At 42.7% G+C, this 25,807-nt stretch overlaps 3 protein-coding genes across 3 annotated transcripts in view; 1 reads left to right on the top strand and 2 right to left on the bottom strand.

The window, feature by feature from the left end:
* Positions 1 to 15,794, bottom strand: part of LOC122559431 (uncharacterized) — a 23,885-nt gene extending 8,091 nt beyond the window's left edge. The window contains exons 1-2 of the mRNA XM_043708879.2: positions 14,246 to 15,794; positions 1,386 to 1,526 (exon numbers count right to left, since the gene is read on the bottom strand). Coding sequence (XP_043564814.2) covers positions 1,386 to 1,526; positions 14,246 to 15,700 — 1,596 coding nt within the window. The 5' untranslated portion in view covers positions 15,701 to 15,794. The remainder of the gene's footprint in view (positions 1 to 1,385; positions 1,527 to 14,245) is intronic.
* Positions 1 to 25,807, top strand: part of LOC122559430 (IQ motif and SEC7 domain-containing protein 3-like) — a 279,735-nt gene that overhangs the window by 205,499 nt on the left and 48,429 nt on the right. The window lies entirely within an intron of this gene.
* On the bottom strand, positions 15,729 to 25,807 carry LOC148146763 (uncharacterized). Its single transcript, XM_087997546.1, has 3 exons — positions 25,630 to 25,807; positions 15,834 to 20,700; positions 15,729 to 15,750 (listed from the first exon to the last, which is right to left on the bottom strand). The coding sequence occupies exons 1-3, from the start codon at positions 25,805 to 25,807 to the stop codon at positions 15,729 to 15,731; spliced, it is 5,067 nt and encodes a 1,688-aa protein (XP_087853672.1).

The following is a 25,807-nucleotide window of genomic DNA, read 5'->3' as shown; positions in this document are numbered from 1 at the left end:
ACACCATCCATGTCCCCACCTCCACGAATGCCTCAACTTTGATTCCTTTAGGCAATGATCCCTTTGCTGCTCCTACAGACCACATTTTACATTCCTGAACAAGCAACAAATAGATTCCCAGGCTTGTATTCACCTCAGACTTCTGACCAACTTCAAGGAGCAGTCCCTAGGCATGGCTGATCAGAGCCAGACCACTGTCTTTGCAGTTCCCTAACTGATGATATACAATTCCACTGACAGCTGTTACTGCCCAATCCCAGCAATCCCAGCGATGTTACCTAGTGCGTTTGAGGGTCCAGGTACCTTACTAGTTAGTGGGAGACAAGGTCTACCCCTGAATGTGCCCATCCTAACTGGGCCACTGAGGTTGCCAAGTCCTTGGATGATGTGCAATTATCTCCCTGACCGATGGTGCTAGGATACCCCTTCCATCAATGCACCCATCTCACCAGTTGGCTATAATGAAGACGAGCACACATTACTTCTCAACATGTTAATTTGGTTGGTAAATGTGCAGTGTGTTTGTCAAGCAGGCAGCTAGCACATGTGTTCCATTGATGACTCCATGTGTCATATACATCAAGGTGTTGTCCCACCCAAACCTCACCCCACTCTTACAGACAAGCAGCCTTTCTGTGCATCTAGGCTAAAGGGCATCTCAATATGGGAGTACTGATAGCCTTTGGCTCTGCCGGAAGCCCGATGTGCTAACAGGAAAGGAAAGTCATGGCATGGCATGGCAGGGATGCTGCAAGCATGCAGAGAGGTGCTAATTCTGTAAGTGCTAAGAGATCAAGCAAGCAGTCTGAGATGCAGCTTTGTCCAGTTCATTACACAGATAGTGTCTCTGCTGCAGCTTTTCAATGCTAATTACTGGTGCACCCTGCTTCCACCCTCTATACTTTCTAAGCAACCTGCCAGTGGATTGGAGAGGTACCAGTATGGTCTGGCAGAGCTAACTGCGTGCCAATGCCAATGAAACTGCTGGTGCCCATGGATCATGCCTGCAATGATGTTTGGTTGTATGGAGGCCATTTGGGGTAAGTGGCGAGCTGAAGCTGCTAGATACTTGCTCTGATTTCCATGCTGAGTTTTCTCAAAGTCTAGCTGGTTAGACATGTTTGGTGAGTTAGAAAACTTAATGAGGTGATTTGGACTGTTAATAAGGCATTTAATGAGCAGTATTCTCTCTGAACTGACAACTTGCTGCTGCCAAGTGAGAAACTCATCACGCTGCTTGTCAAATTCATAAAAGATGGAGTGAGATGCTCCCAACATTAGATGGACCTCACAGATTTCTCATCGGATACTGCCACAAATCTCAACATCTCCACATTGCTCAGACCCTTAAAAATTCTGCCCTGAAAGACATAAGGTAACTTTACCTGATAGCAGTCACTGAGACCAATCCAGGTTTCAGGTTGTGTTTGGTCCTTAGTCTTAATTAGATTTTGAATAAACTGGTTGTATTCATTCCCGTGAATGGAGGCAAGGTGACCACGTGGCCCGTATTGTTGGCATAGCAGCTTCAATAGAAAAGAGAACAGTTTTAGATTCTTATCTTTTATTCATCTCAATTAACATGTTCATTTTCTGTCATCTTGTTATACAGTTTACATTTGAAGTGGTGAAAGTTTCAGGGAACTCCAATCTAACTGTGTTAACCAATTAAGGAAATAGCTCAGAGAATATGACATGATATTATATTAATAAAGCAATAAAAATGCAATTCAAATAATTAATCTTAATAGCTAAAATGAAAACTAAGCAACTTTCACATCTTGGCTTCATTCTCTAAACTTAATTTTCTCCCTTTTGTTTTAAATTTGTAACAATTTTTCAATTATAATATTAGCCTAGATATTTTCAGAGACCTTTGGCTGAGCTGACGGTTGGGGCTATCACTTAGCTTTCTACTTTCTTGACTAAATACTTGTCAAAAATATTGACCCTTTGATTTAAAAAAGAACTTTCTTAAAGGGGTGAATTTTTAGCCAGTTGACTACATGATATTAAGATAAATACATTTTCAGAAAACTCATATCTTTCTATCACAACGATGGTCCTTGATTTAAATGCTTCCACCTGAAGTGTTCTGTCTGATATTCTTTCTAAAATTAGATTAGATTTCCTACAGTGCGGAAACAGACCCTTCAACCCAACCTGACCTCCAAAGAGTAAACCAGCCAGACCCATTTCCCTCTGACTAATGCACCTAACACTATGGGCAATTTAACATGGTCAATTCACCTGACCTGCACATCTTTAGACTGTGGGAGGAAACCCACACAGATACGAGGAGAATGTGCAAACTCCACACCGACACCTGCCTGAGGCTGGAATCAAACCTGGCACCCTGGCGCTGTGAGGCAGCAGTGATAACCACTGTGCCATCCTAAAGGTTGGCCACGCTTTCTATAAGATGTTCCTGACTTCAGGTAGATTTGAATCTATGTACCCTTATCCTCCTACCAAAGTTTACTTTGAGGCAATGCCTGAATTTATCTTTTCTCATGCCAGTTAAATGTATTTAATTCTCTCCACAATTCCCACCTATTACTGCGGCAGCCAGGTTTCCTTCTTCTTTTCAACAAAGTCAATTTGCAATGCTGGAGACCAGCTCTTCTCTGCACCAGCGTCTAAATATTTCCTTTCAGTCTCATGGGTCAGTACAGTCTGACTTTCAGAATGACATCCTCCATTTTATTAAACAGCACTGGAGCTGAAGGATTCTGTGACACTTAAGAGGCTACTGCACAGCAGCAGAATGTGTAAGAAAATTCCCGACCATAGTTTCAGAGATTATAACTGTTGTTAATTTCGATATTGAGTGTTCCCCATTTTCCCATTTATTTTCTTTGATATCTTTTAAATAATTCTCAGGGGTAACTGGGACATTGTCCAAATAGCAAATTGGCACCTTCATCTCTTCAGCCATGGTACCTGCTTCATTTGAACCATCTTGGTTCATATCTTGTGAACTTGCTGTAATACACTCACTCAGGAAGACTCAGTGACATCACTGACTCAGACCTCTTGGCATCATAGGTAGCCCACAAACCCACCAACACACTAAAACAGCAGCTAATGAAATTGAAGGACCCTATACAGACAACAAGCAAAACATTTAAATTGCCATTTACAAAATATCTTGCAAGAACTGTAACAAACACTACATTGGACAAATAGGCAGAAAACTAGCCACCAGGATACATGAACCTCAACTAGCCACAAAAAGACACGACCCACTCTTACTAGTATCTTTACGTACAGATGAGGAAGGACACCACTTCGACTGGCCAAACACATCCATTCTAGGACAAGCCAAACAGAGACACGCTCAAGAATTCCTAGAAGCATGGCATTCCAACCGGAACTCGATCACAAACACATTGACTTGGATCCCATTTACCACCCCCTGAGAAAAAGAACAGGAAATGACACAGAAAATGATGTCACCAACCCAAGGAAACCTAAATACATAAATATAAAGTGGGGCATACCACCAGTGCTTCATCCAGAGGCTCACTGATAATGTTACCTAGTATGGTGATGAAACAGCTGAAACCGAACCTTCCAACTCAGTGAGCAAATCTACATCCAACACCTATCATTCATAGCCAGGTATCTGGATCTCAGGAATATTATCTGTAAATGCAAATGATACAGCAACGGCATAGCCAGTGGATATAGTATCGATAATGAGTTACTGGCAGTTACTTTCCTGGAGTGACCTTAGATCTCAGACTGACTTCATCTCCTTCCTCAACCTGCGCATGATTAAATGATGGGACGTTTGTTCCTTCCTTCAAGTATACTGATAAAAGGAAAGCCCCATTCTAAAGTCTTGTAGTGAGATATGTTAATTGGTGAAGCTCTTCCCTCGATTTCTCCAGAAATGGATCTTGCCGTTCAGACTTTTCTCTTCTATTTGCGAGCCTAGGGTGATAAGTTCTCATTATATCTATTCTTCACTGTTCATCTTGGTGCTGTGGGAGTCATAATATAATCAGCAATGCAAGCATTGCTTTCTACTTAGGTACACATGATTGCTGGCAGTTTCCAGCTTACACCAGTTTACATGGAGAGTTATGGAACGAGCATTGCATATTACCTATACATTATTGGAACCATACTCCTTGATGCTCAGGAAATTGATTGGGTTTCCATTCAATGCCACTGTTCCTGGCATTGGGGAGCTCTGGTCTTCAATCGGGAATGGTAGCTTCAGAATTCCACAACATTGAAGAGGCGCTTCCTGACATCATCCCTGAAAGGCTGAACTCTAATTTTAACGTTTTGCTTTTAGTTGTGGAATCTAAATCAATTTATATTTTCCCTCCATCAATTCTATCAATTTCAAAAATGACATAACATTTCAATGTGATCATCCTATGAATCTTTGTTTAGAATATAAGCCTAGTCTATACAACCAGTCCTCATAATTCAATGCTATTAGACTCAGTATCATTTTTACAGGCAAATAAAAAGGTAAATAGTTGTTAGGGTGTTTTGATAAAACAATTAACAGTTACAATTTGCAATTTCTAACCGCACTGTGCATGTATCTATTCTAGATGAACAGCAGATGTTCAATGCAGCAGTTCATTGCTTCCTTCTGAAGGTCATTAGAAATGGGGCAGAAATGAACCATGCGGTTCCTGGCCCCTAAATGATTCTTTTAACATACGAAATTGTTTCTGTACAAATCCAAGTCTCATCTGGATTATTTGGTCTAAAACTAACTTCCAATGGGTGCAAATAGAAGCAGGCAGAAATGTTACAGCCTATTTTTATCAGTGGCCAGGCAGATTTTAAGTGGGCTGGGGAGAGGAGGTGGGGATTTTTGAGCATCTTCTAATCAGGAGGACAGAGAAATCGGGAAGGGGTTATAGACTAAGGTTATAGTATAGACTAGTAAAGTTTTTCCAGCAGGCTTCTTGGGGAGACGGATTTTTTTTTATTGTGAAGGTGTACTGTGCACTGACTGACTCAGAGTAGCACATTCCAGGATGGCTCAGGGAACAAAGGAAAGGCTGAAAGATTTCTCGGAGATACTCATGCAAATAATTTATTTATCTACAATGTGGGGAGTAGCATGGTTGGTCGCCCTCCTTGTCCTTCTGTCCCTCTGCTTTGCCTGGCTTCATGTATTTCCCATTTCTCATTCAGGATAAGTTACACCCCTGGAACAGAGAAACAGGAGGATGCCATTTTGCCCATATCCCTGAATACACCAAGAGAAGAACATATCTATCAATCACATTTCTAAACTTAACAATTGACATCAGTTCCCATTTGTGCAAAAGTTCCAAATTTCTACTACCCTTTGCAAATGGAAGTGTTTATTAATTTATTTTCTGAAATGATTCCTCAAATTGTTCCCTGTAATTTTCAGATTAAATCCTCTTGTCCTCTCTTCCCTATGAACAGAAATAGTTTCTACCCTCTAAATTCCCCTTAATATCCTCAAAAATTTAATTAAATATTTATCCTCCAAAATATCCACTAATCCAGCCCCAGTTTTTTTTAATTTCACCCTGACATTCGGTCTGTCATTCCAATGTATCCTCAATTAGTTATTTTGTCCAGAACTAGTCACAATACTAGACTTTGTAGCAAAGCTTCTATCCACTTACACTGTTATCTACTAGTTACGAAGACCAACATTCTGTTTGATCTTTTGATTATTTTCTGCACCTTTTCATAACATTTTGAATATATATACATGGACACCCCTCACCCACCCTTCAACTCCCACCTCCACCTGCCCACCACCAAGTCTCTTAGTTCTTACACATATTAACTTTTCACCATGTAGGATATATCCTGCTCTAGTCTTCTTTTAGGCTCAAAGTGGATGACTTCACATTTACCTGTATTGAAGCAATATTGCCATGGCTTTTTCCATTTACTTCATCTGGTTAATATTGGTCAAAATCCTGGAATTCCCTCCCTAACAGCATTGTGGATCTATCTACCACTATCCACTATCTTCCCAAGGACAAGTAGAGATAGGCAATAAATGTTGGCCCAGCCAGTGTTACCACATTCTATGAGTGATCAATTTTATGCTTCCATCTACACTGCTTATAATGCTGCCTATCTTTGTGTCATTAACAAATTTTGACATGGTTTTCCTCTCTTATCATCTGTCATTACTGCTGAATTGCTGAAGCTTCAAGAAGGATAATTGCCAGACACTCCTTGTCACATCCTGCAGATTAGAATATTCTCCTGTTGTTTCTCTCCTGCCTTTCCTAACTAGGCTAAACATTTGCTTTTCATTCCAAAAGGTCTTTGATTCCAAGTCAGGATGGTGTGTCACATGCAGGAGAGCTTTTAGGTGATGCTGTTCCCATGTAAACACTCTCCTTAATTGCAAAGTTTGGGAAGTAGTATTAGAGGGACTTTGATGATTTCCTTTATTGCATCTTGTGAAGAGTACACACTGCTGCCAGTATGCATTGATATTGGAAGGAAGTAATATCGAAAGTGGTAGAAGAGGTACCAATTGTCTTGGAAGGGGTAAGATTTTGGGTGTTGTTGGAGCTGTATCCCCCTCTAAAGTCGAAAGGGGTGTATTCCACTGCAATCCTGACTGGTGTCTTGCAGAGTTTGGAGAAGCTGTGGGGATCCAGGAAATGAGTTATTCATTGCATTTCTCTGACCTGCTGTTGTCAGTATGCAGTTTAGGTGGCTGGTTCAGTTCAGTAACACATAGCATATTAATAATGGGTGATTCAGTGCTCGTAATGCTATTGACTGTGAACTGTAAAAAACTAAATTCTCTCTTGTTGGAGATATTCACTGCCTCGCACTGTCTGGTGGAAACGTTACTTGCCACGTAGGCCAAGTAGAATGTTGTTTAGGTCCTGCTGCATATGGACATGGATCATATCAGTATGGTTCTGAACGCTGTTCCATCACCAGTGAATATCTTCATTTCTAATCTTGTATTGGAGGTTAGAGAATTAATGAAACAGTTTTGGATATAGGCTATTATGATGGAACTCATAGGGCTCTTGTGGTAAAATGGCAATGTCTCTATCTCTGAGCCAGGAGGTCTGGGTTCCAGTCCCACCTTCTCCAGAGGTGACTGACTTCCAATAACAACAACCATTTACCTTTGTACTAAGTATGACTCTAAGTAAATAAAGTAGTTCCTCCTGATTCGAATTGTGAGTTTTGCATGACGTCAAAATCAGTCAAATGCTTCCTTGAAGTCAAGAACAATCAGTGTCATTTCACATCTTACTTTCCACATTTTGACCAAGCCTATAATAAAGTTAGGAGCTAAGTATTCCTGACAGAGCACAAACTGAGCATTGCTGAGCACTTAATTGTCATTTGAGTGCCAGTTAGTAGTCAATGACACTCTCCAACACTTTATTGATGATCAAGAGAAGGTGAAGGGGTACACAATGACAAATAATATTTATCCTTGTCTTTATAGAGAGGACAATACTGGACAATTATCTAAAAAGTCGATTAAGTGTTTAGTATTGTTGTTGCAGTGGGACTGCTAGGCTAGAGTTCAACATGTTTTCAATACTAGAGCCAAGATGTTGTCAGGGCCCATAGCCTTTGCGGTATCTTGTATCTTCAGCTGTTGTATGGTATCACATGGATTGAATCAAACTTGTTAAAAACAATCATCTGTAGTTATGGGGACTTCAGGGGGGAGTTGAGATAGAACATCCCATGAAGCGATGACAGTTCAATTCAAAATGTAATGTAATTGGACATCAAGGAGACCTGGCTAGATTTTTTCTTGTTGGATGGTAAGTTCCTGACATTGTCACTTGTCAGCCAAGTCTGATATTGTCCAGGTTTTGCTTGTATATGGAATCAGGATGTTTCAAAATCTGAGGGGTCACAAAAGACACTGAATGTTGAGTAGTCTTCAGCAAATATTCCACTTCCAGAGGGGTGGGAATCAGAGCCACATATATGAGAGGGGGACAGTTGCAGATGGGGCAGTGACAGGATGTAGTGAATCTATCAGGAAAGATTCTCACATGATGAAACAAAGGAATCGGTTAAAGTGTATCTGCTTTAACGCAAGAAGTGTCAGAAATAAGAGTGACGAACTTAGAGCATGGATCAGTACTTGGGGCTAAGATGTTGTGGCCATAATGGAGATGTGGGTTTTACAGGGGCAGGAATGGTTGCTTCCATGGTTTAGAACATTTATAAAGAACAGGGAAGGTGGAAAAAGAGGAGGGGTGCAGCATTGCTAATCAGAGAGTGCATCACAGCTACAGAAATGAACATTGTTGAGGAAGGTTTGCCTACTGAGTCAGTACAGGTAGAAGTTAGGAACAGCAAGGATGCAGCCATCTCATTGGGGGTTTTCTACAGATCCCCTAATAGCAGTAGAGAGATTGAAGAACTCATAGGTGGACAGATTCTAGAAAAATGCAGATGCAGCAGAGTTGTTGTTATGGGTGCTTTCAATTTTCCCAATATGGACTGGAACCTCTTAAGTACAGATGGTTTGGATTGGAAACATTTTTGTTATGTGTGTTCAGGAGGGTTTCCTTACTCAGTCTGTCGACAGACGGATGAGGGGAGAAGCCATTTTGGATTTGGTGCTCAGCAATGAGCCAGACAGGTATCAGATCTCGCATTGGGAGAACACTTTGATGACAGTGATCACAACTGCCTCACATTTACCATAGTCTTGGAGAGGAAAAGGAGCAGTTACCAAGGGAAAATATTTAATCGGGGAGAAGGAAATTATGACGCTATCGGGTAGGAGTTGGGAAGTACAGATTGGGGGCAATTGTTCCACAGAAAGGGCACAGCAGACATGTGGAGACTGTTTAAGGAGCAGTTGTTGCGAGTGATGCATGAATTTAGTCCTCTGAGACAGGTAAGAAGGGGTAAGATTAAGGAGTCTTGGATGACAAGAACAGAGGAGCTTCTTGTCAAAAGGAAGAAGGCAGCTTATGTAAGGTGGAGGAAGCAAGAATCTAGCACAGCTTTAGAGGATTACAGGCTTGCTAGAAAGGAGCTCAGAAATGGACTGAGGAGAGCCAGGAGGGGGAAGGAAAAAGACTTGGCAAGAAGGATTAGGGAAAACCCAAAGGCATTTTACTCATATGTGAGGAATAAGAGAATGATTAGGGAGAAGGTAGGGCCAATCAGGGATAGTGGAGGGAACTTGTGCATGGAGTCTAAGGAGATAGGGGAATCCCTAAATGAGTTTTTTGCTTTGGTTTTCACTAAGGAAAGGGACCTTGTTGTGAATGAGAACTTAGAGAAGCTAGGATACAGGCTTGACCAGATCAAGATTGATGAAGTTGATGTGCTGGAAATTTTGGAAAACATTAAGATTGATAATTCCCCAAGGCCAGACCAGATTTATCTTAGGCTGCTCAGGGAAGCGAGAAAGGAGGTTGCTAAGCCGCTGGTGAAGATCTTTGCCTCCTTACTCTCCACGGGAGTCATACTGGAGAATTGGAGGGAGGTGAATGTTGTTCCTCTTTTCAAGAAGGGGAATAGGGAAATCGCTGGCAATTGCAGACCAGTCAGTCTTACGTCTGTGGTCAGCAAAGTTTTGGAAAGAATTCTGAGGGATAGGATTTATGACTATTTGGCAAAGCATAGTGTGATTAAAGGCAGTCAGCATGGCTTGTGAGGGGCAGGTCATGCCTCACAAATCTTATTGAGTTTTTTGAGGAGGTGACAAGACAGGTCGACAAAGGTCGAGCAGTGGATGTGGGGTATATGGACATCAGCAAAGTATTTAATAAGGTTCCCCATGATAGGCTCATTCATAAAGTCAGGACATATGGGATACTGGGAGAGTTGGCTATCTGAATTCAGAATTAGTTGGCTGACAGAAGGCAGAGAGTGGTTGCAGATGGAAAATATTCTGCCTGGAGGTCAGTGTTGAGTGGGGTCCCGCAAAGCTCTGTTCTTGGGCCTCTGCTCTTTGTAGTTTTTATAAATTACTTGGATGAGGAGGCTGGGGATGGATGAGTAAATTTGCAAATGACGCTAAGGTTGGAGGTGCTGTTGATAGTATCGAGGGCTATTGCAGGCTGCAGTGCAACATAGACAGGATGCAGAGCTGGGCTGAGAAATGGCAGATGGAGTTCAACCTGGATAAATGCAAAGTGATGCATTTTGTAAGGTTGAACTTGAATGCTGAATATAGGATTAAAGACGGGATTCTTAGCAGTGTGGAGGAACAGAAGGATCTGGGTGTGCAAGTACATAGATCCCTCAAAGTTGCTTCCCAAGTGGATAGGGTTGTTAAGAAAGCATATGGTGTTTTGGCTTTCATTAACAGGGGGATCGAGTTTAAGAGCCGTGAGGTTTTGCTACAGCTGTACAAGTTCCTGGTGAGACCACACTTGGAATATTACGTCCAGTTCTGGTCGCCCTACAGTAGGTAAGATACAGAGGCTTTGGAGAGGGCAGAAAGAAGGTTTACCAGGATGCTGCCTGGACTGGAGGGCTTGTCTTATGAAGAAAGGTTGAATAGGCTCGGATTTTTCTCTCTGGAGAGAAGGAGGAAGAGAGGAGACATGATTAAGATATAAAAGATAATGAGAGGAACAGATAGAGTTAATAGCCAGAGACTTTTCCCCAACGCAGGATTACTGGCATGAGGAGTTATAGTTTTAAGGTAAAGCTATAGAGGGGACGTGAGAGGTAGGTTCTTTCTGCAGAGAGTTGTGAATGCATGGAATGCATTGCCAGCGGTGGTGGTGGAAGCAGAGTCATTAGGGACATTTAAGCGACTGCTGAACATGCATATGAATATCAGTGAGTTGAGGGGTGTGTAGGTTAAGTTATTTTATTTTACATTAGGATTATCCTTCGGCACAACATCAAGGGCCAAAGGGTCTGTTCTGTGCTGTACTTTTCTATGTTCTACGTTCTGACCTCATGATGGAGGGTAGAATTTTTTTTAGATTCCCTACAGCGTGGAAACAGGCCCTTCAGCCCAACTTGTCCACACCAACCCTCCAAAAAGTAACCCACCCAGACCCATTTCCCTCTGATTAATGCACCTAACACTATGGGCAATTTAGCATGGCCAATTCACCTGGTCTGCAATCTTTGGATTTTGAAAGGAAACCGGAGCAAACCCTCACAGACACAGGGAGAATGTGCAAACTCAACACAGACAGTCACCCGAGGCTGGAATCAAACCTGGGATCCTGGTGCTGTGAGGCAGCAGTGCTAACCACTGAGCCACCGTGCGCCCCATCAATGATGAAGTTGTTGAAGAGGGTTTGGGCCAAGGACATTACCCTTAAGAATTCCAACAGAAATATGTGGGTGATGTGTACATTTTTGGTCTCCTTACCTGAGGAAGGGTGTTCTGGCTATGGAGTGAGTGCAATGAAGGTGTACCAGCCTAATTCCTGGGCGGCAGGACTGACATATGAAGAGAGTCTGGTTCAGTTAGAACCATATTAGAAGAATGGGGGGGGAATGACACAGAAAACTATAAGATTCTATCACTAGACATGATAAACACAGAAAGTTTGTTCCTAATAACTAGGCAGTCTAGAATGAGGGATTACGGTTTAAGGATATGCGGTAGGTCATTTAGCAGTGAGATGGAATGTCTTCCCCCAAGTGATTCTGTGGAATTCTCTGCCACAGAAAGTGGTTGATCACAAAAAAATTGAAGTTTTCAAGAAGGAATTACATCCAATTGTTAGGATTAAAGGGTATGGGAAGAAAATTGGAACGGGAAACTTAGTTGGATTGTTATCATGTTTATATTGAATGAATGAGCAGTCTTGAAGAGCCAAATTGCCTCCTCCTTCTGTTATTTCTATGTCCTGGAGATGAAGTGACTGACCTCCTACAGTCACAGCCATTTTTCTTCATGCCAGATTTGACTCCAACCAACAGGCTATTTTTTCCCCGTTAATTCCCATTGACATTAGTTTTGCCAGAGCTCCTTGATGCCACACTTGGTCAAATATGGCCTTGATGGTAAGGGCAGTCATTCTCATCTTTTTTCTAGAGCTTAATTCTTTTGACCATGTTTGAACCAAGGCTGAAATGAGATCAGAAACCTAGTGGCACTAGTAGAACCCAAACTGAGCATCAGTAATCAGGTTAGTGCCAAGCAAGTGCTGCTTGATGGTAGTGTTGTTGACCCCTTCCATTACTGTACTGATGACTGACTCTACACTGACGGAACGATAATAGGCCAGGTTCGACTTGTTCTGCTTTCTGTGTATTGGAGCTATCTGGGTAAATTTACACTTTTGTCAGGTTGATACACGTCAAACCTGTACTGGAAGAGTTTGGTTAGGGGAACAGCAAGTTCTCGAGCGTATGTCTTCAATGTTATAGCAGTATGTTGTCAGGGACCATAATTTTTGAGGTATCCAGTACCTCCAATCATTTCTTGATACCACATGGAGTGAATCAAATTGGTTGAAGACTGGTATCCGTGATGCTGTGAATCTCTCCATTCTCGCAGCACTTCTGGCTGACAATATTGCAATTGCTTCAGCCTCATCTTTCGTACCGATGTTCTGGGCTCCCCCATCATTGAGGTTAGGAATATTTGCAGAGCCTCCTCAAGTGAACTATTTAGTTAGCCACCACACTTCACAATTGGATGCAACAGGACTGCAAAGCTTAGATGGGCTCTGTTGGTTGTGGAATCTTTTAGCTTTGTTTATCACTTGCTGCTTATGCTGTATGCATATGTAGTACTCCGCTACTATGAAGAAGGTGGTGGTGAGCCAGCTTATTGAACCTTAGTAATTCGTATGCTGCTCGGAAAGGGTTCCAGGATTCTATTTCAAAAACAGTGAATAAATAGTGAGACAGTTCTAAATTTAGCTTGGAGGGGAATTTACAGGTGAGATTTCAATTCATTGTCCTACTAGATGGTACAGCTTGAGAATTTGCAAGCTGCTGCCAAAGGAGTCTTGACATGGTGCTGCAATACATCTTGTTATACAGACTTCTGTCACATGTGTCAACGGTGGAGGGAGCAGATGTTTCGCTTGCTGGATGGTATGATGATCAAGCAAGCTACCTTGGCTTGAATGGTATCAACTTGCTGAATGTTGTCACAGCTGTGCTTATTGAGGGGCAAGTAGAGAGTATTTCATCAGACTCCTAATTTGTGCCTCATAGGTGTAGGGGGAGATTTGGTGCTTCAAGAGTTAAGTTACTCTCCATAGAATTCCAAGCCTCTGCTTAACTCTTGTTGTATTTATACTGCTGGTCTAGTTAAACTTTTAAATCCCAGAACATTGGTTATGTAGAGGGGGGTGGAGGATAATGCGGTGATGTTAATGTATTTGAATAAGCAGAAATTAAGGTTGTTGATTCTATTTTAAGTGGCATATCTATTGATTCCCAAAAGGTAATACAGCCAATAAGTCACAAGTTAGGAGTATGATTGGATATAGCACTGAAAAGCCCAACACCATCTAAGACAATTGATTAGCATCTCTACTGTGAATATTGAATCCCTCCATCATTGGCAAAATATAGCTGCAATGTGTCTTAACTGGAAATGGTTGGCAATAACTTGAAGACTTCTTCAGCCTTACCTTCCAGATTCTTGCCCTTCCCCTTCCTGAAAGAACAAAAGAATCAGGGACTTGTGAACACCACACCCTCCAAGTTTCCAACAACATTCCATGGCCAATAAAAGCAAAGTATTACTGATGCTAGAAATCCAAAATTAAAATAGAGAGTGCTGAAAAAACCCAGTAGATCCAGCAGCATCTTTGGAGAGAGTCCAATGTGACTCTTCTTCAGAACTTCAGTACATTCGACTCAAAATGTAAACTTTTTCTCTCTAAACAGATACTACCAGACTTACTGAATTTCTCCAGCACTTTCAGTTTTCATTTCAATATTCTGACTTAGGCCTGCGTCACTGTTACTTCGTATTGTTTCTGTCAAAATCTTGGAACTCCCTATCTGACCTCAGTCTTGGGTGGTAATTGAGATGCAAAGTGATGCCAACAGCACAGGTTCAATTCCTGTACTGGCTGAGGTCAGCATAAATGTCCTACATTCTCAACCTCTCCCCTCACCTGAGGATTAGTGACCCTCAGGTGAGAAAGCAGCTCTATGGTCCTCTGGGAATTGGTGACTTCATTTTTACAGTATACAGTCTGGATGGTTATAGAGGTTTGTCATAAGCACCTTAACAACTGTTCTCACCACCGAAGCACACATCTCAACAACGAATATTTAAAGAAAAAATAAAGTTAAGATTTTTTTGTCTTACCTCGGCTTCTATCCAGGTTTTTTTCAACTTAGGGAAAAATTGATAGCAGGATGATCTGTATTTGTGATAAGTCCACCCAGGGCGGCAGGAATGTTTAGAGTTCTGAACGGATGCTTCAGGCTTTATCTCAACATAAGGGTGAGATTCATCCAATTTTTGCTTCTCAGCAGAATGTTGTGGATAAGACTTTTTACGATGCAGTAGCGTTGCAAGTCCTGACGAAGTTACTTCTCTTTGTAAAACAGAAAGTGGTTCTTCAGGATTTGCTGCAGAATGAGCTCCAACTTCAGGGTAAGGTGATGATTTCATTCTAGGATTATGGAAAGATTCCATTCCAGTATAAGGGTGAGGGTCTAAACTAAGGTACCGGGACGGTTCAAGCAAAGGTCTCATTTTGGGATGAGATGGTTGTACCTTTTTAGAAGAAGACAGAGATCCCCTTTCAGAATGAAGTTGGGATGGTGTTTCAAGATGTGATGAGGTTATAACTTCAGGATAAGGATGAAATGCCATTTCTGGATTAGGTGGTGACATCACTCCTTGATAATTAGAATGTCCCACTTCAGGATAGGTTAGAGGTAGCTGTTTAGGATGAGCTGAGGACTTCACTTTAGCATACGGTGAAGCTATTACTTTAGGATATGATGAAGTTTTTAGTTTAAGATAAGTTGGAGATGTTATTTCAGGCTTAGGTTGGGATACCATTTTTTCATAAGGTAGAGACTTCAGCTCAGGATGATGTGGGGACATCATTTGAGGAAATGCTGAAGAAGCTGCTTTAGGAAAAGGCTTACGTGCTACTTCAAGATAAGCAGGAGTCCTCATTTCAGGAGAATGCATCAATACCGTTTCAGGATAACTTGGATGGGCTACTTCAGGTGATGATGGGGATCTCATGACAAGTGATGGGGAACTCATATCATGTGAGTAAGGGGAAAATGAAGATATCATGCCAGGTGAGGACAGAGAGGCCATATCAAATGAGGATGGAGGAGCTCGATCATGTGAAGGCAGATGGGATGGAATACGTGTTAATTCAGGTGATAATGAAGATGTCTTGTCAGGTGGAAGTGGAAGTGCCAAGTCAAGAGATGACACCATATCAGAGATTGGCAGAATTACCCCATCAGCTGATAATGAAGATGCCAATCCAGGTAATTGCAGTAATTCCACTTCAGGTGAAGATCGAGGTACCAATTCAGATGAAAATGGCGGTGCAAATTCAGGTGAAAATGGTGATATCACTTCCAGTGGAAATGGTGACGCCATGTCAAATGAAGATACTGATGCTGCTTCAGGTGAAAATAGTGATGCCACTTCAGGTGATGATGATTGTGCCATCTCAGTTGAAAATGGTGAAGATACTGTTCGTGCAAGTGGTGCCACATCAGGTGATCTTGGTCCTGCCACTTCAAGTGAAGATAGTGATTTGAATTCAGGTGCTCTTGGTGGCATCAATTCAGGTGAAAACAATGTTGCTACTTTAGGTGATTGGAATGGTGCAACTTCAGGTGAAGACTGTGAAGCCAATTCAGGTGATTGTTGTGGAGCCACATCAAGTGAAGATGATGGTCCCCATTCAGTTGACCATGGTTTTGCTATCTCAGCAGAAAACTGAGGTGCCAATTCAGGTGAAAGACCTAGTACCATGTCAGGTGATTGTAGTGCTGCGATAATAGGAAAAGTTGGTGCTGCTAATTCAGGTGACAATGGTGGCATCACTTCAGGTGAAGAAGATATTGCCAATTCAGATGACTGTGGTAATGCCACATTAGGTGAAGATAGGGATACCATTTCAGGTGATGACAATGATGATACTAATTCAGGGGAATGTGGGGCGACTATAACAGGTAAAGAGGATGGTGCTGATTCAGGTATTTGTGATGATGCTACTTCAGCTGATTGCAGTAGTGCCAATTCAGATGACTGTGGTGGTGCAACTTCAAGTGAAGAAGGTGCCACATCAGGGGAAGGTGATGGTCCCAGTTCTGGTGATCGAGGGGCTGCCATGTCAGGTGAAGATGGAGGTGTCAGTTCAGGTGAAGGTACTAATACTATTTCAGGTGATTGTGCTAGTGCCCTTTCATGTGAAGGAGGAGCCAGTTCAGGTGATCTTGGTAGTGCCACATTAAGTGGTTGTGGTGATGGCACATCAGGTGAAGATGGTGGTGCCATTTCGGGTGATTGTGGTGATGCCAGTTCAGGTAATTGTGGTGGTGCCATGTCAGGTGAAGCTGGCAGCATAAATTGAGGTGATTGTGGTAATGCTAACTCAGGTAATTGTGGTGCTGCCACATCAGGTGCTCGTGGCACTGCCTCATCAGGTGATTGTGGTGATGCCAATTCAGGTGGCCGTGGTGCTGCCACTGCAGGTGAAGATGGTATATTGAATTCAGGTGATTGCTGTGATGCTAATTCAGGTGATCGTGGTGCTGCCATATCAGGTGAATGTGGTGGTGTCACATCAGGTGAAGATGCCAATGCTAGTTCAGGTGATTGTGGTGGTGCTAATTCAGGTGCTCGTGGTGGTGCCACATCAGGGGAAGATGGTGGTTTGAATTCAGGTGATCGTGGTGCTGCCACCTCAGATGAAGGTGGTGGTGCCAGTTCAGGTGAAGGTTGTGGTGCCACATCAGGTGAAGGTGATGGTGCCAGTTCAGGTGATTGAGGTGGTGCCACATTGGTTGATTGCGGTGGTGCCACATCTGATGAAGATGGTGGTGCCAATCCAGGTGATTGTAGTGGTGCCACATCAGGTGAAGGTTGTGGTGCCACCTCAGGTGATCGTGGTGGTGCCACATCAGGTGAAGGTGGTGGTGCCACCTCAGGTGATCGTGGTGGTGCCACATCAGGTGAAGATGGTAGTGCCAATCCAGGTGATTGTAGTGGTGCCACATCAGGTGAAGATTGTGATGCCACACCAGGTGAAAGTGGTGGTGCCACATCAGGTGAAGGTGGTGGTGCCACCTCAGGTGATCGTGGTGGTGCCACATCAGGTGAAGGTAGTGGTGCCACCTCAGGTGATCGTGGTGGTGTCACATCAGGTGAAAGTTGTGGTGCCACCTCAGGTGAAGGTGGTGGTGCCACATTTGGTGATCCTGGTGCTGCCACATTGGGTGATCGTGATGCCACATCAGATGAAAGAGATGGTGCCAGTTCATGTGATTGCAGTGGTGTCACATCAGATGAAGATTCTGGTGCCACACCAGGTGATCGAGGTGGTGCAATATCAGTTGAAGGTAGTGGTGCCACACCAGGTGATCGAGGTGGTGCAATATCAGTTGAAGGTAGTGGTGCCACACCAGGTGAAGGTGGTGGTGCTACATCAGGTGATTGACGTGGTCCCACATCAGGTGATTGAGGTGGTCCTACATCAAATGAAGATGGAACTGCCAATTCAGGAGATCGAGGTGATGCTACATCAGGTGAAAGTGGTGGTGCCACATCAGGTGACCATGGTGCTGCCACATCAAGTGATTGAGGTGGTGCCACATCAGGTGATCGAGGTGGTGCCACATCAGGTGATTGTGGTGGTGCTGCATCAGGTGAGCGAGGTGATGCCACATCAGTTGAAGGTAGTGGTGCCACACCAGGTGAAGGTGGTGGTGCTACATCAGGTGAACGAGGTGCTGCCACATCAGGTGAACGAGGTGATGCTACATCAGGTGAAGGTGGTGGTGCTACATCAGGTGAAGGTTGTGGTGCTATAATAGGTGAAGGTGGTGGTGCTGCATCAGGTGAACGAGGTGGTGCCACATCAGGTGATTGAGATGCTGCTACATCGGGTGAAGGTTGTGGTGCCACATCAGGTGAACGAGGTGGTGCCACATCAAGTGATTGAGATGCTGCTACATCAGGTGAACGAGATGCTGCTACATCAGGTGAATGAGGTGATGCCACATCAGGTGAATGAGGTGATGCCACATCAGGTGATTGAGATGCTGCTACATCAGGTGAATGAGGTGATGCCACATCAGGTGAAGGTGGTGGTGCCACATCAGGTGAAAGAGGTGATGCCACATCAGGTGAAGGTGGTGGTGCCACATCAGGTGATTGAGATGCTGCTACATCAGGTGAACGAGATGCTGCTACATCAGGTGAATGAGGTGATGCCACATCAGGTGAAAGAGGTGATGCCACATCAGGTGATTGAGATGCTGCTACATCAGGTGAATGAGGTGATGCCACATCAGGTGAAGGTGGTGGTGCCACATCAGGTGAATGAGGTGGTGCCACATCAGGTGAATGAGGTGATGCCACATCAGGTGATTGAGATGCTGCTACATCAGGTGAACGAGATGCTGCTACATCAGGTGAATGAGGTGATGCCACATCAGGTGAAGGTGGTGGTGCCACATCAGGTGTACGAGGTGATGCCACATCAGGTGAAGGTGGTGGTGCTACATCAGGTGAAGGTTGTGGTGCTATATTAGGTGAAGGTGGTGGTGCTACATCAGGTGACCGAGGTGGTGCAACATCAGGTGATTGAGATGCTGCTACATCAGGTGAAGGTGGTGGTGCCACATCATGTAAATGAGGTGGTGCCACATCAGGTGAAGGTGGTGGTACCACATCAGGTGTACGAGGTGATGCCACATCAGGTGATTGTGGTGGTGCCACATCAGGTGAAGGTGGTGGTGCTATATCGGGTGAACGAGGTGGTGCTACATTAGGTGAAGGTTGTGGTGCTACATCAGGTGAACGAGGTGATGCCACATCAGGTGATTGTGGTGATGCCACATCAGGTGATTGTGGTGGTGCCACATCAGGTGATGGTGGTGGTGCTATATCGGGTGAACGAGGTGGTGCTACATTAGGTGAAGGTTGTGGTGCTACATCAGGTGAACGAGGTGATGCCACATCAGGTGATTGTGGTGATGCCACATCAGGTGATTGTGGTGGTGCCACATCAGGTGATTGTGGTGGTGCCACATCAGGTGATGGTGGTGGTGCTATATCGGGTGAACGAGGTGGTGCTACATTAGGTGAAGGTTGTGGTGCTACATCAGGTGAAGGTTGTGGTGCCACATCAGGTGATTGTGGTAGTGCTGCATCAGGTGATCGAGGTGGTGGTGCCACATCAGGTGAACGAGGTGGTGCCACATCTGGTGAAGATTGTGCCACAACAGGTGAAAGTGGTGGTGCCACATCAAATGAAGGTCGCTGTACCAGTTCAGGTGATTGTGGTGGTGCCACATCAGGTGATTGTAGTGGTGCCAGTTCAGGTGAAGATAGTGTTACCAGTTCTGATGATCTTTGTGGTGCCACATCAGCTGAAGACAGTGATGCCAATTCTGGTGAGCTTGGTGTTAGTTCAGGTGGTCGTGGTGGTGCCAATTCAGGTGAAGATGGCAGTGCAGTGTTGGGTGCCTTTGGTGTTGTCTTCTCAGATGAAGATGAAGGTACCACTTCAGGTGAACGTGGTGATGTTACATCAGGTAAAGATGGTAGTGCCATTTCAGGTGATTGAGGTGATGCAACCTCGAGTGAAGTTGCTGCCAATTTAGATGAAGATGGCAATGCCAATTCAGATGATGAAGATGCCAATTCCGGTGAGGATGGTGTCAATTCAGGTGATTGTGGTGATGCCACATCAGGTGAAGCTGACACTGCCATGTCTTGTGTTTGTGGTAAAGCCATAATGGGTGAAAGTGCAAATCCAGGTGATTGTGGTGGTGCATCTTCATGCAAAGCTGGCAATGCCAATTCATGTGAAACTGGCAGTGCCAATCCAGGTGATTGGGATGGTGCCCCTTCAGGTGACTGAGGTGGTGCCACTTCAGGTGATTGAGGTGGTGCCACTTCAGATGAATTTGGAAGTATTGCAACAGGCACTGAATGAGGTGCCATTTGAGGTGAACCATAAGGTTGAGCTGCCGCTTTGGGTGAAGATGGTGGTAGTAATTCAGGAACAGGCACTGATTTCATTTCAGGAGGTGAAGGTGGAGATACATCAGGAGTTGGTAAGAGTGTCATTTTGGAATTCAGTGGTGGTGCCACTTCACCATTTGTTAGAGATACATCATCAGGATAAGGTGAATGTGTCATCTCAGTAGAAGGCTGTGCTAGAACCTCAGAATAATACTGTTGCTCTATTTCATCATTACTGGTGAGATTTAATGAAGGACCAGCAGTGTTGATGACCTTGGGATCAGGAAGAGGTTCCACCATGCGGTTAAGAGGTTTTGTAACTTCAGGAGAAGCATGGTATTCCTTTAGTTTATCATTCTCAGGATAAGATACTCCATCTGTGTAAGGGTGAAGGTAACTTCGTTGGTTATCAGCATACTCACGATAAAATACTACTTCAGAAGGATTTGGCGATACCTCATGGAATGGAGGTTGTGTCTGTTCAAGATTATAGTAAGGATTCATACCTTTCTTGTTTTCTGAATAAAGTTGTTCTAACGTTTGCCGTTTCTTCAACACACCCAATAAGTTCTGAATATTGGAAGCTGAGGTTAAATTAGATAAACAAGCTGAAACAACCGCACAATGAATTCTCTTCAATACCATCACTTACGTTTATAGTTAGATTAATGTGACTTAATGCCATTGTGAAACATCTGCAGAATGCCTGTCATTGACCTGACAAATCAGGAGGGGAATCAAAATGATAGGTGCAAGAGAACTCATTGGTAATTCATATAAGTTTCTGACTAAATTCATGATTAAACATCCATAATTGAACATTTAAATTTAAGGTGGGAGCACGTTTCACATCACTATATAAAGTAATATTTATACATACATAGGCAAAGTATTTATTTGTTATCAGTGTCTCAAGTCTAATTGAGTAAAAGAAGTTCAATTCAATAATTTCAAATTAATTGTTTTTTTACTTGATGGGATGTTTAATTCTTAATATGCCCTGTACAGTCATACCTGGAAAAGGACACGGTTTTCATTTTGATGAAATAGGCATTAGAATAACATCATAAAATTAGACATGTATGCAACTTTGTTTTACATACAGAAGAAAGTGAAGACTGCTGATACTGGAGATCAGAGATGAGACTTTGGTGCTGGAAAAGCACAGCAGCGTCCAAGGAGCAGGAGAATCGATGTTTCAGGCATAAGTCCTTCATCAGGATGAGAAGCCTTCATTTCTGATGAAGAGCTTATGCCCAAAATGACTGTGTATTACATATACATTATTAGGTATCAGAGGACATAAAAATATAAGAAACAGAAACAGAAATAGACCATTTGGCGCCCAGAGCCTCACTATGTCTTTCAGTAGGTTCACTGCTGATATGATTGTGGTCTTAACTCCCCTTTCCTGCCTGACCCGACATTTCTCTTGGCTCCCTAGTAGATCCAAATTGCTCCTCACTTCTTGTCTTAAATTCATAAACTGTTGTTGGCAATAATGCCACCACTTCTAAATTTCTCTTGAAAGGGAACTTATTCTCAGTATCACATCATCAAACATCCTAGAATTTGATATATTTCAGTAAGATCATCCTTCATTCTTCCAAAAAAAATTCTAAAAACCATTCTTCCAACCTGCTCAACCTTTCCTTTGAAGGAAATTCATTTGTTCCAAGAATCAATATAGTGAGCCTTCTCTGCTTCCGATGGATAGGTGTAAGCAACCATTACAGAGAATGGTCAAAGCTTTGAAGCAGTTGACAAAACATCAACCTTGGTAGTAATATTGCCAGGATATTTATATTGATGATGAAGTCAAAGCCAGTATGGCAAAGGAGAGTGTTGCTGTTTGCTCTTGATGAATAACTAACTGATATTGAAGAGGAATTTGTTTCTCAACAATAATGAGACATGGATAGTTTACTCTAGACAAGAAAACAAGCCACACACTTTCACATTATCTGTTTTTAGAGACTATCAAAATCAGATAGCAAGGTAACTAAGATTCTTTGACTGATCTAATTAAAAATCACACAACGCCAGGTTATAGTTCAACAGGTTTATTTGGAAGCATTAGCTTTCGGAGTGCTGGTTCTTCATCAGGTGGTTGTGGAGACTGACTGACATGGACATTCTGTAGAAGAGTGTTGAGATAAGATGGCAGGAAAGTTGCAGATTGTCTGATGAGTGTTTGTTAAAAAAGATCTTGTACAGCACGTTAATTGAAATCCCTTCTGAAGTAAGGGAACAAAATACTACACAATGCATCAGACATAGTCTTACCAATGATGTGGAGGTGCTGGTGTTGGACTGGGGTGGACAAAGTTAAAAATGACACAACACCAGATTATAGTCAGGTTTATTTGGAAGTACAAGCTTTTGGACTGCTGCTCCTTCATCAGGTAGGAGCAGCGCTTTGAAAGCTTGTACTTCCAAATAAACCTGTTGGACTATGACCTGCTTCAGTCTTACCAATGCCTTATGCAACCCTAATATTCCTTACTTATACACTCACTTCCACTTGCAATAAAGGTCAAAATTCCATTTGCCTTACTTCTTGTACCAGCATAATAATGTTTTGTGTTTCATGTACAAAAGTAGATAGCTTCAAATTTTGCTAAATTCTTGGTCATTCACTTAAACCTATCTAAATTCTAACAATTTCCTTCCCTGCTTATCTCTGGTCACACTTGGGAGAGGATGGGGAGTGGTTGGATGTTTGAGATGGGGTAACCAGTTGTTCAGGTTAGGTCAATGCAGTGGTTGGGGATATAGTGCGATTAGGGGAGTAGTTAGATTGGGTTGGGGTAGTTGGGTGTTAGAAGAATAGTCAGCTGGTTCAGGGGATCAATGGTAGTTGGGTTGTGTCTTGGGATAATGCTGCATGGGTGGTCTAATGAGTAGTCAGCTGGTCAGGAAATAGTCGACAGGTTGTGGTGTATTTATGTTGAGTTGGGTGGAGGGAGTACTTGGTTGGTCAAAGGGCTTGCCGGCCAATTGTGCGGCCGGTGATTGGACAGGGGATATTCCCAATAATTCCAACATAATTTCCACATATGTCTGCACATCATGACTTCTGCAGGTCCCTGATACACATCTTTTGTCATACACCACATCTTTGATGATCTGGAGACCAGAGAATTTGGGTGTAAATCTGTTGGTACACTGCCCCTCACCCCAACTCTGGTCTGCTACCAGGGGCCTGCCTCCAGGCAGTTCAAGAGTCCCTGCCACATGCTGAGACCTTTAGACTGAGTGAAAAATCTCAGGCAGCCACCAATAATTGGTGTTAACTGGTCATTAACAAATTCAATGAATCAAAGTACTGTAGATGCTGAAGATCTGAAAGGTCACTGGACTCAAAACATTAACTGTGTTTTCTCTCTGCAGATGTTGTCAGACCTGATGAGTTTCTTCAGCAATTTCTGTTTTTATTTCATGAACTGTTTCAACTGTTAGTGGGCATGTAGCCTTGTCACTTGCCCCACTCATGCCTGCAAGATATCCTGCCATAGTATGCTGACAGGGAATTGGTACGCTGGCAGCTGGTGCTAATTTTAGCACCTGCTCACCTCTATACCTAGAACTTGTGTGGACTGTGTCTTACCCAGTAACTCGGTTGTTCTGAATAACAATGCTGTCTGACCTGCTGAGGAATGGACATAAAATAGTGGGTATTCTAATACTTTTTTTAAAAAAATTTAAATCAAAATTACTCAGTAGCTAATTTTCCCCTCTAACCAGTGTCAATCCCAAGAACACTAACAGGTTGTATCATGCTGTGAAAATAATGGTGAGGCTATCAGCATTTGTTGTTACTGATGTTTAAAGTGGATTAAAACTTATGACAAGAGCATATATGCAATTAAACAGGAAATTACAGGAGCAAATAGGTGGCACTTAAGCCACCTCATTGGGGCAGGAAACATGTTGGTCAGCCCACTTAATAGTGGGAGAGGTCATGTATCAGTTTCTAATCTAGTTCTACGAGTAAGTCAGAGGTAGGAAGTAACCAATGCAAGAAACTCACAGTTCACAGCAGGATGTCAATTTGACTCATTACTGAGCCCACTGGAATTTCCTCGTGACTTCCAAGATTGACTTTCCAGTGCCTCCTAGAGGCCAGTAGTCCACTGGGAGTGTCCATGTTCATAGCTAATTAGTTGTCAATTGAATGACCCAGCACAGAGAAGAGAAGGCTGAAGCCCTTACCTCTTACCTACCTTTCCCTCTCCTATATCCCCTCCTCATGACCCCTATTCCAGACTTACACATCTGAATCCACAGATCCAGAGTCTGTGGAGCACTACCCCAACAAAACTGACATTGCTAATAATGGAGAGCTGCAGCTTTGATTGACTGAAAGTTGCTGAAACAGTATTACTGCTGCCAGGCTCATAAATCCCCAAGAAAGCCTGATACTGGGTAGTTAAACGTCTAACTTAAATATGCCTTTTACTGAAGAAACATGTTTTTCATTAGTTCTACAAATGATGAGTCAGAACCCCATCGCCCATCATTAAATCCAGACCACTGTCTGAGATACAACATTATTCTGTGAGCTACATGAAAATAGCATCTAGCCACCCAGCTCCCCTTCAAATATATTGAACGGTCTAAAGTTTCCAAACCAATTTGATAGATATGGACTAAAGCTGGAATTTTAACAAAGTGATCATTCTCGTCTTGGTATCTTTTTAATGACATAGTAAGTCTTAATTATTGCCAAACAATTGATCTTCATCGAAAAATTAACTTCGACAATTGTGAAGTCTTATATCTTCAGATTTCAAAGATTGTTGTGGAATTTTAGAGAAAAAATACATAAATATATAGTTGCCCTGTAAAAGGTGTTGTAACATTTGGATATTCCTCTGTCAATATTTTGCTGCACATAACTTGGATGATGTGAACATAAGAGGTATAGTTAGTAAGTTTGTAGATGACACCAAAATTGGAGATGTAGTGGATAACGAAGAAGATTACCTGAGAGTACAGCGGATCTTGATCAGATGGGCCAATAGGCTGAGGAGTATCAGATGGAGTTTAATTTAGATAAATATAAAGTGCTGCATTTTGGAAAGGCAAATCAGGGCAGGACTTACACTTAACGATAAGGAACTGGAGAGTGTTGCTGAACAAAGAGACCTCGGAGTGCAGGTTCATAGTTTCTTGAAAGTGGAGTTACAGCTAGATAGGATAGCAAAGGTGGTGTTTGGTATGCTTTCCTTTATTGGTCAGAGTATTGAGTATAGAAGTTGGGAGGTCATGTTGAGGATTTCTAGGATGAACCATCTTTCCTCATAAGACAATTTCCTCTCAACCATTTGAATGCTTTTCTAAACTGCCTCCAACGCAACCACATCCTTTCTTAAAAAAAGGAGACCAAAACCGCAGATATGGTCTTATCAGGGTGCTATAAAACTGTGGCCAAGTATCTCTACTATTACATTCCGTACCCCTTGCAATAAACAATAAATTTAATTTCTCCTCATAATCACTTGTTGTACCTGCACATACTAACCTTATGTGATTCAAGTATAAGGACATATAGACCTCTTTGTACATCAGACCTGTGAAATCTCTTTCAATTTCAATATTATGCTGCTGTTCTAAACTTCCTGTCAAAGTGTACACTTCATATTTCACTCTATGTGCCAATTTTTGGATCACTTGCTTAACCTGCAT

The sequence above is a fragment of the Chiloscyllium plagiosum genome, unplaced genomic scaffold, assembly GCF_037043375.1.
Source record: "Chiloscyllium plagiosum isolate Xiang-an unplaced genomic scaffold, Cpla_swu_hap1 HiC_scaffold_19, whole genome shotgun sequence".
Lineage (NCBI taxonomy): Eukaryota > Metazoa > Chordata > Chondrichthyes > Orectolobiformes > Hemiscylliidae > Chiloscyllium > Chiloscyllium plagiosum.
The sequence above is the reverse complement of the archived record's forward strand: the minus strand, read 5'-3'. Positions and strand labels throughout refer to the sequence as shown.

Coding starts and splice junctions, on each gene's coding strand:
- LOC148146763 (XM_087997546.1), bottom strand. CDS start 25,807: ATGCAGGTTAAGCAAGTGATCCAAAAATTGGCACATAGAGTGAAATAT. Junction 20,701..25,629: donor CATAAGGTTAGTATGTGCAG/GTACAACAAGTG, acceptor ATTTAACCTCAG/CTTCCAATATTCAGAACTTA. Junction 15,751..15,833: donor GCTGAGATAGCAAAACCATG/GTCAACTGAATG, acceptor CTTCACCTGAAG/TTGCACCATTCCAATCACCT.